The sequence below is a fragment of the Perissodus microlepis genome, chromosome 6, assembly GCF_051167445.1.
Source record: "Perissodus microlepis isolate ML-2025 ecotype Zambia chromosome 6, ASM5116744v1, whole genome shotgun sequence".
Classification (NCBI taxonomy): Eukaryota; Metazoa; Chordata; class Actinopteri; order Cichliformes; family Cichlidae; genus Perissodus; species Perissodus microlepis.
This window is the reverse complement of record NC_140466.1, coordinates 41,238,120-41,259,647: the sequence shown is the minus strand read 5'-3', so window position 1 is coordinate 41,259,647 and position 21,528 is coordinate 41,238,120. Positions and strand designations below refer to the sequence as shown.

Here is a 21,528-nt window from a genome sequence, read left to right as displayed (position 1 = left end):
ATTAACAGGACCTCAATTTGTATCTCAGACCTGCACAGCTTCCGTTTTAAACACTTGATGTACTCAGCTGCATGAAGAGCTTGAGTTTCTCTAACACAATTAAATAAAACCTGATGAAGGTCAAAGGTCACAGTTTTCACAGTTTTTTGCAGATAGTGTGTTATTTACCATAAAGTGATGCAGAGTTATTCACCCCAGAGTAACCAGAGAGGATCATATATTTTTAAATATATAACTTTCTACAGGACTGAATATAATATCTTTATGTAAAAGTCTGGAGCCTCTGGGGAGTATCCGAGTATTTATAACATTACTCAAACCAAAGGTCTCCATCACAGTGTTCATGAAATGCTGGGTTTATCCATCTCCTGGGGCGGGCCTACAGAGGAGCTCTGAAGATTTCCCTGTGAGGGAGCTGCTGGTGAAGATCATGAGTCCTGCTTGATCAATGCGATGAGCTTCAGTGTTCCTGGTGTTTCTTAAATGAAGCCTCTTTCAGTGGGTCAACAGAACTTCTGGCACAGGACAGCTGTGATGAAAGAACACACACACAGCTACTTTTTGTACAATGCTTAGTCTTTTGCACTGTTGTGAGTCTGCATCGTTCTGTTTTTGCACACTTGCACTTTATGTCATCCTGTGTTTGTCTGTCGTAGCACCACAGTCTTGGAGGAACGTTGTCTCCTTTCACTGTGTACTGTACCTCTGCACATGGCTGCAATGACAATAAAGCCACCTGACTTGGAGCAGGAAACATGTGGGCACTGTAGTGCTACTGAATACATATGATGAAGGTGTGATAAATGCAAACGCCTCACATCAATCTTGGTTGACGACTTCTGTCTGTGGTTCCCTCACAGGTGTCAGATTTCAACAGTGTTATAGTTCACCACAAGGTGGGTCCAGTGAGTAAGCTGCCAGTACGCCCTGTACTGAAATCAGAGTGAAACTGTCAAATCTGAACCCCTGATCGTTTTTAATGAGTAAGAATTTCACTGAAAGTGTAAAAATGCATCAGCTGATAGACAGCAGACTTTATCTGCTTTCATTCAGATCAAACCACAAATCATGGCCGAGCTGACCGAGCAAGCCCAAAAGTGTGTGCTGTGTTAAGGTCAGGGAGGAGGGTGGGTGAGACTTGAGCTCCATTTATAGAGAGAGAAAGAGTCCATGTGAGCTCACACATGTGCCACCACATACTGCCGCCACAGTGGGACGAACATCGTGAGAGTTTGAACGTTCTCCTGTTGGGAAGAGGAGGAGCAGAGCAGAAGTGTGAAACAGATCAACTTCAGGTGGAGAGCAGCTTGTAAAGTAAGTCATTCTAAGGTGTGTTTTCACCTCACGCTGCCACGTGCAGTGGAGGTTGTGCTTGATGAATGTGGACCACGTCTTTGTTTTTAACTATTAATATTGTTCAGTCGTTCCCACGTGTCCTCTCTGTGTCCTCATTTTAAAACTGCTGACAGTAAAGAGATTTTTGTTGGCCAATCAGAAAGGTCTTTGAAACATGAAAGCAGGCTAACAGCATTAAAAGAAACACCTCTGATAGTGATCAGAAACATCACATCGAGTGGAGACCACAGTGGACACAGCACCAAGTTACTTATTCATTTCCAAAAGCATGGCAGTTATTTAATGCTGGGCTCGTCTTACTGACCACTCAAGGTCCTTTAAGTACCACGCTAACCAGTGTACAAGCTAGAGTACTTCTCAGGCACACTGGGACTATGCAAACCCCACGCAGACAGGCTTCGAGCCAGGAATCTTCTTCATGTGAGGAAACAATTCAAACAACGCACCACCGTTCTGCCACGTCACATCTGGTTAGCTTATTTTTGCTCTTTTCCAGTCACGCAGTCTAATTCTTGCACATTAAAGTAGCTCTGCAGGTCATCATCTGTCTGAAAAATGCTGTTTTAGCCCTTCGTCTCTTTTAAGGACCCCTTTCTTCTGATTGGCTGCCCCTCAAAAACATAAGGTTTGAACAGCAGTGTGCTAATATGACCACATCAGGGACATGCCCACACTGTGACTTCATAAACATCTAAGGCTGATCTGATCTCTTATTTGCAGATCTTGACACATGGACAGACCTACATCATTACTTGCACTGTTGTCAGGGTTAACGTTAGTCCCAGGGTCAGTCTCTATGAAGTTAAAGTCAGTGTAATGCCCTCTAACGTGATGACACCCGACACTCCTACTGTGGGTCATATGAGGTCAAACTCCTCCTCCTTCCTACCCCCTCAATAATTCCTTTTGTGACAGCTCTAAGGTGAAGCTCCACCTGCTTTTTTAAAATAATAACATAAATATAGTGACCCTCAAACAGGAAAGCATCCTCGCACGTCCTCACTACCGCGTGGAACTGACCACAACCAACAGCTCGCACACTGCAGAACTCCCAGTTTGTTTAGTGCTTGATGTTTCAGGCCCACGTGCTCTTCATCACCTGTCACAGGTCACAGGACCATGACCAACAGCAGGAATAACCAATGAAAACAACATCTTATGAAGCACAAACAGCTGAGAAAGCTACAAGTAATACACATTGCCTTGACATGAGGAAAAAAAAGACAAAAGGAAGTAAGAGTAATTAAATGCAGTCACTGGTGGTGGTCACGTGACCTATATTTAAGCTAGTGCTGTCCTGTGTTTCATTGGCTGATGAAGAGCACAAACTGCAGCTCTGCAGTGTGAAAAGAGTTTATTGTTTCCACACTGACGATGGTGCACAGGAGTCCAGATGGATGATAAAAAAAACTGTACCCTTTAAGGCGGGACGACTTGTAACTAGTGACTGACTCATAATCAAGATTCCTCACGGTTTAAAAAGGTTACACGACAAGTCTTCACCAAACAAAGGGCGATGTCGCGCCAAGTCATGCTGGGTGTCTCACGTTCAGCTGTAATTCATGCAAAGCTACTCTTATAGCTTTGCATGAATCAAGTCCATTCAAGAACTCCACAAGTTTAGGTTCATGTATATGTAACCGATGTGTTCCTGCGTTGTGTCTGACACTGACAAAGAAACGTAAAACAAACAAAGACCTCCAAGTAAATAACTTGCCCACTTGTAATCTATTACATATAGACTCTGGGTTAATGACTTGTTTGGCCAGAGAAGTTGATTTAAGCAGTGATCTGAAAAAGTCCAGTGCTGTGTTTGGGGACACTGTGCAGGAGAGACAGGAAAACACACACTCACGTCTTCCCTGTATCTCCAGCCGTCATGGCTCCCAGCTTGTCACAGGCATACAGGAGGAGGTGGTGGATGGCCATCACAGCCATCATAGAGAACCTGCTGTTCTCTGCTGTGCTGCTGGGCTGGGCCTCGCTGCTCATCATGCTGAAGAAGGAAGGCTTCTATTCTCACCTTTGCCCTGGTAAGACCGCTGTAAAATGACGTCTGTTTCATTAAAAGAAACAATGCACTGCAGGAATCATCCACAAGCAGGCTCGCGCAGGATCCCGGAGCCCCTCTTTCACTTTAGCCTTGCAGTATTTAACCTTCCTAGAAATGAGGATATTGTGGCACAAGGTGCTTTCGGTAGCTGAAGCAGTTTCTCGGGGTCTTTATTTGGTCATCCTGATTTGCTTCTTCTATGACCCGTCCCAGGAAACGAGACTGCGGACACGAATGTGACTTTCATGCAGAGCAACGATTGGAAGAGTTGTGTGGAACAAGAGGAGATACTGAATCTCGGCTTCACCATCGGATCCTTCCTCTTGAGCGCAGCCACATTACCCCTGGGGATCTTGATGGACAAATATGGGCCACGACCACTGAGACTCATTGGCAGGTATGACAGCTAAATGAACCAATCAAAGATACTTTAAACTTTAGTTCATGTTCTGAGTGAAAAGGTTTGAGGGCCGATTGCATCATCACGCTCCACACGTGAGTTTAACTGTTGGGCTGAGCAGCTTGGCGGGGATGCCTGATTTAGTGTCAAACAGAGTGAAATGTGAGGTACTCAGACTTCTGTGTCTTTATGTATTTCAGTTCATGTTTCGCAGCCTCCTGTGCCATAATAGCTGCTGCTGCGTATGACCCTGAAGGTGAGGAAACACATCAGCACACGCATGCTCGGATGCAAAGGCAAATTCTAGCAGAGACATATTTGTAGTTTTAGTATGTCACCCTCCCTCTTCATTATGATATGACACTGCCACATGTTTACAAAGTCCACCTCTGGTCAGGGAAAGTAGACAGGAAGTGACACTTGGTTTTTCTCGTTTGGTCCATCAGTCCTGTCGGGCCTCATCTTCTTGGCTGTGTCCTTGAATGGTTTTGGAGGAATCTGCCTGACCTTCACTTCACTCACAGTACGATTTCCACTCACACACACACACACACACACACACACAGACACACACTCACACTCACACACACAGACACACACTCACACACATACAGACACACACACACAGACACACACTCACACACACTCACTCACACAGACACACACTCACACACATACAGACACACACACACAGACACACACTCACACACACTCACACACACAGACACACACTCACACACATACAGACACACACACACAGACACACACTCACACTCACACACACAGACACACACTCACACACACTCACACAAGACAGACACACACTCACACTCACACACACAGACACACACTCACACACACTCACACAAGACAGACACACACTCACACAGACACACACACTCACACACATACAGACACACACTCACAGACACACACTCACACACACAGATACACACACACACTCACACACAGACACACTCACACACAGATACACACAGACACACACTCACACACAGACTCACACACAGACACACTCACACACAGATACACACACTCACACACACACACTCTCTCACACACACAGACACACACACAGACACACACTCACACACAGACTCACACACAGACACACTCACACACAGATACACACACTCACACACACACACTCTCTCACACACACAGACACACACACAGACACACTCACACACAGACACTCACACACAGACACTCACACACACACACTCTCTCACACACACAGACACACACACACACACAGACACACTCACACTGCCTTTTCTGGCATTTTAAACCTCTGGGGATGAGTAAGTTACCATCAGTGACAACCAAACACGACCTTTTGGGGGAACTAACTTGACTTTTAGTTTGTGTCACGTACCTCTCAGTGTTGTTCACAAGTGAGGAGTGAGTGGACATACTGTACAAAGAGTGATGCAGTCGCTGTACTGGTCTGTGTGGTAAAGAGAGAGATGAGTATGAACGCACAGCTGCTGATTTCACAGATTTGGAACACAAACATAAGGCTTTGTGTTTATGTTGATGAAGTTCCTTACATCTGCATTCTATCTTGCAACCACCAGATGGCGATAGCTGCGACTGCAGAAGTCTATGGTAAATGGCATATTCAGTTTTTTGCAGCCGGAATGGAGGCACCAGAAACATTTATCACGAGTGGTCAATCGAGTTAAAGTCAGTTATAACAAGTTCACTCAGCAGTGATGGGAAGCAGAGACTTGCACATGGAACAAAGTTCTCTTGAACCTGCGACTTCACAGCAGTATGATGCAATATATACACTGCTGGGCATCCGACTGCCCCATATCCCTACTTTTCCATCTGCCCCAGGTCCAAACTCCAACCACCTGTCCACACAGTCAGATGCAGAACATACTTAGAGAGGTGTGTGTGTGTGTTTTCAAAAACTTGTTCTAAATTCAGCAGTAGTCCTTCAACCAATCACAAAGCTGGCTGGTCAACACACCCTCCCACGCCCCTGTCAGCCCCTCACTCCGTTGGTCTCTCTCCTGCAGACCTAAAATAACATGAGCCTGAGTGGGTGTGTGTAGTGAGTGTATTGTTTGTTAAAGGTTCAGGTCAGGTGGGGCAACAAGCCGATATCTTAGGGTTAAAAACAGTGTCTAAGTGAATGTTCCAAGTGTAATGCTGGCTGAAGTTATTGAGACACAATGGTGTGTGTGTGTGGGGGGGGGGGGCTCTTACATAAGTACCTGATATATATAGTCAGTGACACTTGTTTAGCTTTGATAAAGCTGCCGTATAATAACTGGTTCCCAGCTCTTCCAGCATCCACATGTCAAAGTGTCCTGTCCATAAATCCAGTGATGATGTGAGCGAGTTAGAAACAGTTAGAAACCGCACCAGAAGACGTGAAGTAACGTGTTGGGTGGCTTGCAGTAAAACACTTTGAGTGCTCAGCCAGAATAGAAAAGGAATAAATCAGACATGAAACCAAGTGTGTGCTAGTTTATGTAAAACAGAATATTCAGTAGAAATTTAAGAAACCAGCCGGCCACGATCCAGAGTGGCTGCAGCATGTTACTGTGAAACAACAATGACTTTTTTTGCATTTTCATTTTATAGATAGATATGTATACCATACCATACATATACTGTATATACATATACATATGCATCAATATTAACATTCTTGTCTAGTTATCGGATTTATGTAGCTACGGGCTTGTGGTTCATGTTAATTTGCAATGAATTAACACAAAAAGACCCATTGGTGTCATTCTGTGGAACTGACCTGAAGATGGTGTTGTGATATTTGTGGTTGGAACTTCACGCTTATGTTTTATAAGCTGTGTGTGCACAGAAGCAACACAGCGATGCAAAAGAGGGGAGGGCTGATAAGAATGGAGAGCCAAGGGTGGAGGCAAACCTACAACATGGAAACATTACTCTGGGAAGGCATGACTTCAGCTGAACCTGAGGCTGTAGACAGACAAATAAAACCCAGTGATATTTACACTGGGGCAAATGAGGGCAATGTACAAACAATGAAACTGACGGCCTGTTGCATGCTATAGCTGAATTCTCCGATATTATCGGTTTCATTTAATTTAATTTATGTAAACAAAGAGTGTTTCTCATGACACCTTCAGCGTGAACACTTGTGACACCATAGTTACAACCCCAATTCAAAAAGAAGAAGTTAAGACGCAACGTAGATAAAAACAGAACTCAATGGTTTGTAACTCTGACAAAGCCATATTTTGTTTCCACAGTATAACATAAAAATGATTTTAAATATTTAAACTGAGACATTGTATCATTTGATTTAAAATAATGGCTTGTTTTGATTAATGGGAGCAACAAAAGGCCAAAAAGGTAAACGATACTAAAAAGAAACAGTTAGAGGAAGACACAGTGACTGTACTCTTCTCTCTATGTGTTGAACTCCCTGAGCGTGAACAGCCAGCCAAACTCAAGAGCCAGGAAGGTGAGCGTACTTGCTCCTTTAATGACTTTGAACATAGTGTTGAACTGACATCATTGAACTGGAGTGAAACTAGAAACACATAAAACTAAACTCTTAATGGATTGTCATATAATCAGCAGGTAAGTATATTTAGCCACTAACATAGGAGACTACAAGATAAGCATCCTGTAGATATACAATCTGATATTAATACAAAGAACAATAAGCAGGTAGTGGGCAAGTGTACACTTGTATCATTAGCTCAGAAGCTACGACCTATAACTACTGCACTTCAAGGAAGGTACAAAATAATGTCTCAAAACACCCTATTACTAATTGTCTAATATACAAAGAACTGACTGAACTTACTTTCGCTTTCGGAAGGATTATTTTGGATTCAACTCAAAAGATTTCAAAGGTGTAGCCATGCTTTCCCCACTGTTCCTGTCTATGCACATGTCAAAATAAAGGCTTTCCTGTCTATCCGGATGTCAAAATAAAAGCTTCACAATTTTCTGATGTATAACAATAGAAATACAATTTCCTCTTATTTGTCTCATTAGCATGTGAACATATTCAAAACAGAACAGTGACTCGTCAGGTTAACTGACCACAGGTCAGTAACAGAAGTGAAAAATAAATAAATAACCCTGCATCTAGAAACTGTTCAGATATTTCAGAATAATGTCCGTCAGTGTGAAACTGTGAAGACTGTGTCATCGTAAACTGTACGTAAGAGCAAAGGATTCTGAGAATGTGGAGAAACCTCCGAGCACAACCATCGAACCTGGAACTGATGGGTGTGTGTGCGTTAAGAACAGGCACGATGGTGTCGTTAAATCAGGGAGTGGGCTCAGAAACACCTCCAGTAGTGATGTTCTGTGAACACCAGGTACCACACAAGTGCAGCTTCTGTTGTTCTTCGAATGAAGGTGTGTGAGAAATGAAGGTGTGTTATTCATATCTGTGATACAAATATGTAACACACACACAGCAGCTGCTTATGACCACTGCTGCTATAACAGTGCAAGTGTAATGATCAGAGCAGGACAGCGCTGATCCACAGGAAATGACATGAGCAGAGCCTTTGAGATAAAACAGAGACGCCTCTTCTTCATACTGTCATAGTTAATATACACCACGTTCCAAATTATTATGCAAATTGTGTTTAAGTGTTATAAAGATTAAATAAGTTGTTTTTCGATTAAACTCATCGATGGGATTGTGTCTCAGGACTCTTTGTATCACTGAAATCAATCTCGGACACCTGTGATCATTTGTTTGCCAGGTGAGCCCAATTAAAGGAAAAACTACTAAAGGAGGATATTCCACATTATTAAGCAGGCCACCATTTTCAAGCAATATGGGAAAGAAAAATGATCTCTGCTGAAAAGCGTGAAATAGTTGACCGCCTTGGACACGTAATGAAAACCTCAGATATTTCACGAAAATTTAAGTGTGATCACCATAATGTTAAGAGATTTGTGGCTGAGTCAGAGCACACATGGGTTCGTGCAGATAGAGGCACAATGATGAAGGTTTCTGCCAGAGAGCAGCTGCTAAAAGGCCATTACAAAGCTGCAAACAGATATTTCAAGCTGCTGGTGCCTCTGGAGCCCTGCGAACGTCAAGCTGTAGGATCCTCCAGAGACTGGCAGCTGTGCATAAACCTTCTATTCGGCCACCCCTAACCAATGCTCACAAGCAGAAACGGCTGCAGTGGGCCCAGAACCACATGAAGACTAATTTTCAAACAGTCCTGGTCACTGATGAGTGCAGCGCAACCCTGGATGGTCCAGATGGATGCAGAGGTGGATGGTTGGTGGATGGCCACCATGTCCCAATAAGGCTGCGTCGTCAGCAAGGAGGTGGTGGAGTCATGTTTTGAGCCGGAATCACGGGGAGAGAGCTGGTCGGCCCTTTTAGGGTCCCTAAAGGAGTTTCTGACTGACCACTTTCTTCCTGGTACAAAAAGAAGAACTGTGCCTTCTGCAACACAACCATCTTCGTGCAAGACAATGCACCATCTCATGCTACGAGGAACACCTCTGCATCTTTGGCTGCTATCGGCATGAAAGGAGAGGAACCCATTCTTCCCTGACCTCAATCCTACTGAGAACCTTTGGAGCATCCTCAAGTAAAAGAATATGAGGGTGGGAGGCCGTTCACATCCAAACAGCAGCTCTGAGAGGCTATTCTGACATCCTGCAAAGACATTCAAGCAGAAACTTTCCAAAAACAAGTTCCATGGATGCAAGAATTGTAAAACTGCTATCAAATAAGGGGTCCTGTGTTAATGTGTAACTTGACCTGTTAGGATGTTTTTGATTGAAATAACTTTTGATGTCAGTGAAATTGATCTACTAATGCTGCAAATTCAACAAATGACCATTTTCAATTCTCTACAACCTATAAAACTTTTGAAACTCTGTGTGCGTAATAATTTGGAACAAAGCATTTTAAGTTTTTTACTTTTGAAAAACACTGTTTTCATTGGGAGTTTTGTTCAGTAACATTTGAATTATACTCTAATGGTTGATGACTCAAAAATTATGCCGACTGTCATTTGAATCGACTATTTAGGAAAAACAGAGAAAAATATCATTTGCATAATAATTTGGAAGGCGCTGTAGTAACTTAACACAGGACGTGTTGATTAATGACATATTCAAAGTCTCTCCTGACATGCACTGTGCAGTTTGTTAAAATAAGATGATGTTAGTCAGTAGAAAAGCAAAAGGATCAGCGTTTGGCTGGATCCAAACTCACCCCAAAGCTCAGAGTTATAGATAGAGTGAACTCTGAGTAAATGCAGTCATGACTAAAATTATGAACTGCTGTGTGGATTTGACACCAGCTTTCCAATGCTTCAAAACGACAACTGAAACCATATTACAGTCCAGTTCATGCTGTCACAGTGGCTCTGTCTTATAGAGCTGTACAGTTTACACCCAAACCACCAACTGAAGATCTTCCTGTAGAGAAAAAATATTTTCACATTTCCATTTCATGTATCCCTCCACTCTCTGACCCTTACACTAATTTATTTGTTGAAGCAACACTTAATGAATGGATTTAACTATAGAGTTACAGTGTAGCCGCTTGGCTACATAAGTAATGTTTGAATAAATTAAGACAAATGATGTATTAAATCCAATTAAGTAATCCTCCAAATATATGAAACTGATGCAAGTTTCAACTGAGTATTACAGCCTGTAGTGTAACTGAGCCACATTCTGTTCCACGTGTGTCTATACTTAGAGTGACCCACACGCGCACACACACACACACACACACACGTCTGGTTTGCTCTCCTCGTGGGGACACACAATGCTTACCGTAACCTAACTGTAACCCTGACACTAAAACCACATTTTGAGTGTGAAAAATGCCTTCAGCCCCGTGGGGACCTGGATTTTGGTCCCCACCAGTATAGTAAGAACCCATAGACACACACACATACACACACGGCACGACTTTTTTCCCCTGTGTTTGTACAAAGCTTTTAAGAGCGCCACCTGCTGGTTACTTATTAAAATGTACAACTGTAGAGAAAATGTTGAAAGCTCTGAAGCTTTTGTCCTTGGACAGAAACTCAGATTTGCTCCGTGTGACAGAACGATCGTTTCTCTCTCTCATCTAGCTGCCGAACATGTTTGGGAACATTCGATCAACCATCCTCTCCCTGATGATTGGCTCCTATGCTTCTTCAGCTGTCACCTTCCCCGGTGTCAAGGTACAGACACACACACTCACACACCTCGTTGAAAGGTGGAAAATCTTTCTTGGCTGAAAGCTAAAAGATATTGCTTGTTAAACTGTAGTAGAAGGGTTGTAAACTGTAGGGAACACGAAAGAAAGCAAAGGGGGCAGAAGGACCAAAAAGCTGATGACAGAGAGGACAGTGGACAGGAAACAGGAAGGAGAATAAACAAGAGACAACACTGGGCGGAAATAAAAGGGAGGATACTGCCGTGAGATTTCACATTAACAGTAACTAAAGGTCAAGTTTGCAGCATCATGCACACGTTTTACCTTTCCTTTATTCACCTCAACCTTTAAATCTCTTCCCTCATGCTTCTCTGTCCTACTCTTCCTCCTCCTCTCCAGGTGATTTATGACCTTGGCGTCTCTTTCCGGGTCATCATGTGGGTCTGGACTGGAATGGCCTGCACTGTGATCCTAAACTGCTTCCTGAACTGGCCCACTGAATCTTTCGCTGCACCGGAAGACATCAGATACACGTCAGTTTTAACAGAATAGACGAATTAACACTGGAAACTGTGTCAGTCGTTTAAAAGTAGAACAAAAGTCTCATGATGAGACAGTTGTGATCAGTATGATCACTCCTACAGAGCGTAGTGATCATATCTGAACTATAAGATAAGATAACACTTTATTGATCCCACAACGGGGCAATTTTGCGTCACCTCAGCTCAGGTACAGATATCAGAAGGAAATACAAAAATACAAATAAGTACAATCAATGAAAAAAGTAAGATAATACACTGTATACGATGGTAGCATACACAGTATGTGATTATGGATATGGTTGGAAATATGGAAGACATAAATATACACACTAAATATACATATGTATACATATACATGCATATATACCTGCACATGTCCATACACATGGAAGGTCCATTATGCATGAAGTGGTGAGCGTGGATGCTCCCTGGATTCCCACAGAGGTACCAGTTTGGGGTGATTCCATTCTCCCTGAGAGATTTCTCCAGGGAAGACACAAAAACTGACTGCAGGATGCAGAACTGAGAGCGCTGAGAGTCGACTAAAGCTCACAATGGAAAGAGACATGAACAAAACACAGAGAACAGAAGAGTGACAACAACACCTAGGACAGCTGTGCACAGACTGCTCAGAGGACACAGAGTCATTGCAGTCGGTTAGGCTTTCTATCTGCTCCAATGCTAGAGAGGAGGCTATAAATCACTGCCTTCAGACTAATATAGATATTGACGAGGGAATTGCTCCTCATGTTGTGACTTCATGTTACCCACTCATGTCAAATTGAAAAAGTCAGCTGTCACGAGGCTTCATGATGAACCTTTCCCATGTGTTCTGATTTTTACAGATTCAGTAACGTCAGCTGTGATTTCGGGCACTTTTTATGAGTATTTCCAAAAGTCTTCAACTTAAAGCATCTTTGAGATAGTGGGAACTGCACATTATGACTCTTCCCATTACATTCTGTGTGTTTTTTTCCTCTTAACAGTAAAAGGGTGAAGATAAGTGGGGTTGTGACAGAGGACAGCGTGACCGGGGACAGGAATATCACCCACATGACTGCAATGGAAGACACAATGGGATCCAGACAGACAGTACCTGAGCACACAGACCCCCACAGCACAGCCCAAGGTATTTGTTTTGTTATTTTGGCTTTAGTTTAAGTTGAGCTTGCTGCCGACACTCTCAGTGATTTTATTCTCAAAAAAATCAAGCTCCCATCTTCCGAGCGGTCATCAATGGCTCCCTTGCCTTTGATGACGGTTAAGTGTTGCCCCGAGTCCAGAATAAATTGATTTAAGTCCAGAAAAACACCGTCAGGGTCTTGTTCACGAGGGGAGAGTCGACCAGTGGTCCAGCATCTGCAGTGATGAAAGTGCTGTACTGACAGTGTTGGGAAAATGGCCTGCATTTGTATAGTGCTTTACTTAGTCCCTAAGGACCCCAAAGCACTTTACACTACATTCAGACATTCACACACTGGTGATGGCAAGGCACACTGCAGCCACACCTGCCGGACACTGGCGCCACCGGGCCCTCTGACCACCACCCGTAGGCAAACATGGGGTTAGTATCGTGCCCAAGGATATTTGGCATGCAGCCAGGAGGCAGCCTGGGATCGAACCACCGACCTTCTGATTAGTGGCTGACCTGCTCTGCTATCTGAGCTACAGCCACCCCTAGGTTTTCTAGTCTTTAAAGACTTTTGTGCACTGTAAACTACCATGAACAGCAAAATGAACTGTGCGAGAATCTGCGATGGACCTGAACTCTCAGTGAACTGAAAGAGTTTTGGTAAACTTTGGCTGGAACCTGCACAGCTCTGAGGTCTGTATCTGCTGAACCAAAGGCTAAATGTACATTCATACATTTTCTCTCTTTGTCTCCTTCTTCAGCTTCTGTGCCGCTCTGTAATTCTGTGTGTTCTCCCATATTCCTGTGGAGTCTTATCACCATGGCGATGACACAGCTGAGGCTCATCTTCTTCATGGGTGCTATGAATAAGATGATGGAGTTCCTAGTCACCCACGGCGACCCCAACCGTAAGAATAATGGTCCATTTTCTATTTTTTAAATCTAAATGCTCCATGGTTTATTTCATTAGCCCTGCGACAGACTGGCGACCTGTCCAGGGTGTACCCCGCCTCTCGCCCCATGACAGCTGGGATAGGCTCCAGTGCCCCCCGCGACCCGCGGAAGCGAATGGATGTTTCTAAACACAAGCAGCCAGAACAGTTTTGGTATTCCTTATGTGGTTTTAAAAAAAACTCTATATCAAGTGTTTAGTGTTCTGCTGGGTGAAAGTTACGGTTATGGCACAGAATTCACATCATTTTTATTCTCATCAAACCATTTAGTAAACCCTCTCACCACATGAATGCAGGCAATCTGGAAAAGACTACTTTACCATAGTTTCACTGTAGGATAAAGGTAATTACTCAAATCTGCAATGAGCTTCCTTGTAAGGTGCACATTGGAGCCAAATCATCAAATCAAAGGGAACATGGTTTCAGCGTTTTTTCTTTTATTTGTCACTTGTTTATAGGGCCAAAGTGAGTGTGCTGCTAATGAGAATAATTATTGTTAACCCATCTCTGGTAATCCCTGACCTGCTGCTGTCTCTTTCAGCCTCTGAGGAGCTACAGGAGGAGGTGGAAAAACAAGGTATAAACCAAAACACTCAGTTCTAATGGTGCACACACATGACTGCTGTCCACTGAGACTCGACCCAGGACCAAGACCTGTTTGGGTCCTGACTTAAGATTCAGATTGTTTTTGCTCTGTGGAAGGAACATGTTAGACTTACAATTTCAAACGACTTCAAGAAAGCACCTTGAACAGTGAGTTACTCAGATTTCATGGGAACTTCGTGATTCATTTTCTAGAGATCAACCAAATGCAATTTTCTTGGCCAATTCAAAATTCCAACTGTTTTGTAAAAGGCCAATACCTGCTTTGATCGGCTCTGAGCTCTTGTTCTTGTGCTATGACTAGATGCAAGAGTTTAAGTATGGATCCTGGGGAGGGAAAAGGGGCAGCGGCCTGGGTGGAGGTACACTGAGTCACTATAATGAGAAGAGACAGGCAGTCAGTGGCAGTCTAGTGAATCACAGCCGGTGATTAAACTATGATGGTTATGGCTTACGTGTTGCAGGGGCAGGCGTCAGGCAAGGAGGGTGTCGAGGGGGTCTGGGTGAGGAGTGGTCAAGAGAGAGTCCAGAATATACTTGGAGCAACGGCCCTGGCAGGGGGCAGGTAGGTGAAAGGCCACGATGAAGGGAGTGCAACCTGATAGCAGAAAACCAGCGTCCAAACAGAGATGCGTATTTTTCCTGCTTGTGAAGTGTGACAGCCCGGCGGGTACTATGACAGAGAGAAAACACTGTGAGTAGAAATGCAAAAGATAAGGCGGCCACGACTAACGCGAGTTAGCTGAAGATCTGGCAAAGGTCTGTTGTGAGTGCTGGTCTCAAATGCTGGTGACTTGATTGCATTGAGCTGTGAAGGCTGATTGGAGTCTCCGCCTGAAGGTGGAGCCCAGCAGAGTGGAAAAACCCCGCACTCACCTGGACCATGACAGTTGGTTTTAGCCAGTTTGTCTTTCTTAGCTTCTTTAAAATGGCCGTGTTCAAACTTTTTGTGGTAGTCCACCTGCAGTTTACTTTGGTGAGCTGTGTCTTCCCTCCCAGTGTTAGCATGTGGCATTATTGCATGTCCACGTTGTAACTACTTCTGATGTTTCCTCTACATTTCACCTTCACTAGTTACTTTGCCTTGTTTGGTGTCATTCTTTTCAGCACAACCTCACGTGTCTGAATTTACAGTTATGTTTTCATTTTGACATTCTGTATTAACACAATTGATCTAAAATCAGACAAAAAACACAAAATCCGAGTAGAAAGTTATATTTTTTACTGTAACAACCACAAACATGTTTATTGCATCATATTTCATAACTTTAAATGCAAATATAAATTGTCAGTTTTTTAAAGTTATTTGCAGCCATTTACCTTTTACCCTTTTTTTTTTAACCATTTCAAACTATTTACAGGACCATCAGCTGTTCTGCATTAAATAAGATGCCACACAAATTATTTGTGCCACTCCAAATATTTCTGTCCACTATAAAGGAGAACATCACAGCCTGATACCTGCAGGTCTGACAGCAGCAGGTGTGTCACTCCTGTTTCTACCTGGAGACAGCAGTCGCCTCATTGTTCTGACACACAACACCAAACTATCCACAACACTACACACTAACTACACAAGACAACACATTAACTACACACTCCAAACACGCTAAACGTCACAAATCTCTCACATCTCAAAACTCGCTCTCTCTCTCTCTCTCTCTCGCCGTCACTCCTAAATCTTCCCTCTCTTCCTAAGCAACCAAATGTCATGTTGCCATATCATTGTTCTGATTGGTGGACATGGTGCATTTTTCCACCAACACGAACGGCTGATTTTGGTTTGATTTTTATTTTTTGCTCATTAGCAGAGAGGTCTCGCTGCGCTGTCCTCAGACAGTAAACATGAAACTATTGAGGAAAAAACACGTGTATATATTGTTTATCATGACTCTGGTTTTACGTGGCCTATCAACACAATTTATAAACTGGCACCTTGTTGCTTTGTCATCTTGAAGTGGTCATGTGATTGGCTTACCACGACTACTTTATTCTTCCTCAGTCAAACAGCAGCACTCATGCCATTGTTTTGCCCCCTGAGCTCCAGGTGTTGTGCCAAAAAGTGATCGTCAGGCAGAAAGTGATTGATGTCAGCGGGAGCGCGCAGCTGCTTAAAGCTGCAGCGTCCAGATTACTTACAGCTACTTCTGTGCAACTGATATAAGATGCTGTAAACTACAGACAGCTTCAACCGTCTGTTTGTTGAAAAATAGTAACGCGACCGCATTTTCTTGTTAGTAACGGTAACGGCGTTGTAACGATAGGAATAGTAATTAGATTACTCGTTACTGAAAAAAGTAACGCCGTTATTCCCATCACTGGTAATCGGACATGTGGGAAGCTGACATGCCGGTTACCTGTCTATGTCGAGAGCACTGAAAAATTCCAGCTCCAGGCGCTGTCCAGTCAATGAAAGAGTCTGCAACATTTAAAGATATTACAGGATAACATCCTATTGGCCCACAACGTTTGTTAGACTGGAATAAAAGCTGTAGTACTAGTGGTAAAGAAAAGTAATACAGCTCAGGGATATGGCTTGTGCCAAAGATTTAATGTTAACGTAAGTTGCGTCTAGCCATGGGGCAAATGATATTACCCATGTAAATCACTTTTTATTGACTCCCCCTCTCTATAAATGTCCTCTCCAGTTGGATTCTACTCATCTATCTTCGGTACGATGCAGCTGCTGTGTCTACTGACCTGTCCGTTGATTGGCTACATCATGGACTGGAGGATGAAGGACTGTGAAGAGGAAAGTCCAAACACACAAACAGACAATTGGTATGAAAAGTGTTCAGGATAAGATACTACAGACAGACCCAAAGGCTGGTGTTTAGTACATAGGATGGGTTTAATGTTAACTCTAATTTGAACTTGGATTGCGATATAAAAGAGGAGAAGCCTGGTGGTGTCACTAACATCACAGTGTACCTCTGCATCTTGATTTCACCACATTCGAACGTTTTGTGTAGCCATGAGCCTCTTTTGACACTTGAACTTTGTCCTTCTCAGCCAACTGAATGCCTCAAAGAGAAACAGGAAGATCCAGAAACTCACTAATGCCATGAGAGCTTTCATCTTCACCAACCTCCTGTTGGTCACCTTTGGCATCACATCCCTGATAGACAACTTGCCCTTACAGGTTAGCAAAATACTGAGCTTCAGAAGTCCTCACTGACACATCCGAGTATCACTTTTAACATCTGACTTTGCTTCTCTGATAGATGGTGTCATTCATTCTGCATACCATAGTAAGAGGATTTGTTCACTCCTGCTGTGGAGGTCTCTATGCTGCTGTGTGGGTAACAACAGGGCTTTTACAGAGCTACAGTATTTATATATTAACATATGTAATGTGAGAGATTTTGCTTACAGTTAGAAACCCTGTAAGGAAGGCATGGGCAAGGAAATCAGAGTTTTCGATTTGAAATATAAAAATATTGATTTTCAGCCCTAACATGGGGCCCTGTGCCCTCGTACAGACGGTACAACTGTACGTGGAAAATGACCACACAGGCAGCTGAACTTTGTTTTATATTGTTAAACTGCATCGCCGAGTGCTGTGACAAGTATTTGGATTCTTTACTTAAGTAAAAGACAAATGTTTTTCCATCAAAACATACTTAAAATGCCAAAACCTTCCAGGGTTTATGGCTGAGATGGGCTGTAGCCATCCCCCAACCCTGAAACTCAAAAGCAGTTTTTTCAACAGAACTTCTCATGTTGGAACATTGTTTTCCTCTCTTATTATTAACCAAACAAGCAACGGGAAGAGAAAAAAAACAGAAAAAAACAAAAAGAGAGAAAAAAAACAAAATAACAAAAGCCACAACCCGGGAGGATTGTGATATTAACTAACCCTTTCCGTAAGAAGCACGCAGAAGTTAGCTACGACATCACTGAGCTTCACGTTCCCGTTAACACAGACAGACATCAGACCACTATGGAGAAGCAAATCCGTTAGTCAGCTGGAACATCCTTAAGTTGAAGCTTAGAGAAGAAAGAGACCCCAAATTTTAAAAGCAGTTTAAAAAAATGGATAAATACATGACCGTATGATTGTGAAAAGGGCCAGAGTCAGCCAGAGTTCATGAGCTCTGAGCTCTGTCTGTAATACATTAATACATGAGAGTCCCTTGGGTTGGGTTCGGTGTACTTTAGCAGTAATTTAAGAATGAATGAATACAAATGAACGAGAAAAAAAAGCTCGTCTACCTCTCTTTCTAGATATCCAGCCAACCACTTCGGGACACTGACAGGTATGCAGTCAATGATCAGTGCTGCGTTTGCCCTGCTTCAACAACCACTGTTCATATTGATGGTGGGACCCCTCAGTGGAAATCCTTACTGGGTAGGACACGTGCACACCGAGAGGAGTTTTTCAACAACGAGTTTTAGAAGAGCTTTGGTTTGAAACATGTACCGACACTGTCTCCTTACCACAGATCAATCTGGGCCTTCTCATCTTCTCCCTTGCTGGCTTCCTGTTGCCAGGTTACCTGTTCTATCACCGGAGAAACCTGATCAGGGCAAAGGCAGAACACGATAGGACAGCTGCCGGCCAATCGAAGACTGAAAATGTTGCTCTAACCCAGTCATTCGGTGGAACTGCTAAGACCCTAGCCAATGGGGATGCAGCTAATGAACTCATACCAAATGGTGTTTAAGATGAAATGAATAACTTAGTAAGTAGTTTGCTCATTTTTGAGGATATAAATCAAACTTGATTATGAAAAGGACAACACACACAAACCAAAGAAAACATATATTTTAAAAAATAACATCCTGCATTGCTCCGTGAGTGAGAATAAGAGTTGGCTGTGATGAACGGCTTGTTCAGAAGAGCTTCAATCCCCATATGACCCTGGAAATATGTGGGAAACATCCTGTATCCTTTCATCCTGTTCACCACATGCAGCAGTTTTATGAGAACATTTCCAGCTGTAGTTTAAACTGTGACAGTGGTCTGTGGGCTTGTGCTTACAAAGCAATGCAAGTGTAGAAATTCAAGCAAGCGTGCAGATATGATATGCTTATTACAGAAGTTATGAGCTTGTTTGGTTTGTTTAAATATTCTAGTTATTTAAAGTGGGTTTAAAGTCACTTATTTCCTGGTAACTGAGGACAATTATGGACAATATTGTTACGATCTTGAGAAAATAATTTATGTTAATGGTAATATGGAAAAAGAACTGTTGATAGTTCACAAACTTTATTTTCAGAATTATAAACTTCTGCTCCTGCCACTGTGTAACGTGGTTTGACACAGTAAACTGTTTCAGAGCTCTTGACCAATCACATTAGGGCGCCTGTTCCTCTGAGGTCCCGCCCTACAAACCTTTAGTCGGGTTGATTTGAGTGAGCAGAATTTAGTTTCAACAACAGTTCCTTGCGTGAGCTTGAATTCACTGCAGCACTTGCATGCATGATGGTGTCTTTGTGTGTGTGGCTGCTGACTCGCTGAACAGACTGCTGAACTTACGCACAAGAAATGTCATTGCATCATTGCAGTGAGTACCTGTACCCATGAAAGATAACCTTGTAAACACAGGTGGGTGGTGCTTTCATGCTCACAGCCAAACGTGTGTGCTTGTGATGACCATATTAGGGACCTGCCCTCTCTGTGACATCATACAGGTTTGAGAGTAGAAAAAACTGTAGAAAAAAAGTGTTTAGAGCATCCTGCAGTCGAAGCTTTTGGCTTACAGAGATTACTTGTGCATTTGCTGAGCTCATTATTTGAAACATTAGCCAGGTTTAGCATGAGCATGCACATTTCATTGTCCCCTAAGGCTAGGAGGTTTGGAGGAAGTCAGTACCACTGCAAAGAACAGGGTCTAATTAAATTCCAGAGAAATTAATTTTGAAGACATAAATGTCTGCACTCTGGGCTTTAGTTATATTTAAAATACAGACATTTGAGGTTATGGGTCGAGAAAATAGAGCAACAGGACCGCTAGTCTTTGATGTTATTTATTTTCTGCTGTGTTTTACTTGCATCTATTTGAAAGACTGAGTGTAAACACACAAAAAAAATATTTTATGTGCTGGAATGTGCAGAAAATAGGTTTAAATGTTAAACAAATTTCTTCCAGTCAGAGAATGTTGCATATAATTAAATCTTTGCTTGATGCATAAAGTTAAAAGGTTAAAACTAATAAAACAAGTTTTAAAAAGAGACTTTTCCATTTGATTACATTTTGTATGATGGATTATGCAGAAAAAGTAGAATTGGGCTGACAGATCTATCACTTTATCACCTATTCAGGTTGTAAATCGTGTTTTTAAAAAGTAACTAAGTAACTAAGTAATTAATTACTTTTGAAAATAAGTAATCAGTAAAGTAACGGGATCACTTTTTTTGGGAAGTAATCGGTAATTAGTTACTGATTACTTTTTTCAAGTAACTTGACCAACACTGGTCATAACTAAGGAGATCTGAGGACTCAAGATGTGGGAGGTTAAGCTCAGCGCGTTTATTTACAGTGATTGTTCGATAATAAAGCAAAGTTAAGGTACTCAGATGATTCTTTGTCTCCAGCTCAGGCAAACCCACAGAGTCTCTCTCTCTGGTCTCTTAGGCCAGGGGTAGGCACCTCCAGGCCTCAGGCTGGTGTCCTGCAGGTTTTAGACCTGTGCTTGATCCAACACAGCAGATTCAAATTGCTAAATGACCTCCTCAACATGTCTTGAAGTTGTCCAGAGGCGTACAAATGAATGTGAACTAATGATAATGAACTAATCATTTGATTCAGGTGTGTTGACCCCGGGGTGATATCTAAAAGCTGCAGGACACTCGAGGCCTGGAGCTGCCCACCCCTGTCTTAGGCTAACAAAGCAGCTTCATTCTCAAATGAAGGATTCAGAAGATGATAACAATGTAAGGCTTTTTTCTTTATTTACCCCCATATTTGGGAAATTTTGTTACAGAAATTGAACTGATGATGGTAAATGGTGTCTTGCCCAAGGATATTTGGCAGGCAGACTGGGATCAAACCACTAGTGATGGCCAAATGAACCTTTCTGAAGCTTGTATTGAAAAACGGTTCATTACTCGAAGCTTTTCAACACAGTCCTCTCTGGTGACATCTGGTGGCCAAATATATGAAGAGCAGCTTGAATCCACAAAATAAAACCAACTGCTTCATTATGACTGCCCACTCTACAGTGGAGTTCTGTCTGATATTGGGCCACCGCTGTGTTGCTTTAAACATGTATTTTTGGGGGTGAAAAAAATGTTGTTTATTTCTTTAATACATAATTTTGACCAGTAAACTTTCCTTGTTTAAACATGCACCATGGTTTGGTCTTTCTT

The 21,528-nt window shown here is 42.6% G+C and overlaps 1 protein-coding gene across 2 annotated transcripts; it reads left to right on the top strand.

The window, feature by feature from the left end:
• Window positions 1–1,173: 1,173 nt before the first annotated feature.
• LOC146386267 (large neutral amino acids transporter small subunit 3-like) lies at window positions 1,174–21,528 on the top strand. 2 transcript variants are annotated; one of them, XM_084932364.1, is made up of 16 exons: window positions 1,174–1,314; window positions 3,231–3,389; window positions 3,623–3,806; window positions 4,010–4,065; window positions 4,256–4,332; window positions 10,916–11,008; window positions 11,383–11,516; window positions 12,512–12,654; window positions 13,419–13,565; window positions 14,152–14,187; window positions 16,862–16,994; window positions 17,226–17,355; window positions 17,438–17,511; window positions 18,441–18,564; window positions 18,659–18,898; window positions 20,969–21,525. In XM_084932364.1, exons 2-15 carry the CDS (start codon window positions 3,236–3,238, stop codon window positions 18,878–18,880), a joined length of 1,707 nt encoding a protein of 568 aa, XP_084788490.1. In that variant the 5' UTR covers window positions 1,174–1,314; window positions 3,231–3,235; the 3' UTR covers window positions 18,881–18,898; window positions 20,969–21,525. The 2 variants fall into 2 exon arrangements, with proteins under 2 accessions (XP_084788490.1, XP_084788489.1); XM_084932363.1 differs by having other exon boundaries at window positions 18,659–21,528.

Bases quoted from the DNA above. Each gene is read 5' to 3' on its own strand.
- LOC146386267 (XM_084932363.1), top strand. From the start codon at position 3,236: ATGGCTCCCAGCTTGTCACAGGCATACAGGAGGAGGTGGTGGATGGCC. The intron at 12,655-13,418 runs GTATTTGTTTTG...CTCCTTCTTCAG, and splicing joins CCCCCACAGCACAGCCCAAG to CTTCTGTGCCGCTCTGTAAT. The intron at 18,565-18,658 runs GTAGGACACGTG...TCCTTACCACAG, and splicing joins TCAGTGGAAATCCTTACTGG to ATCAATCTGGGCCTTCTCAT.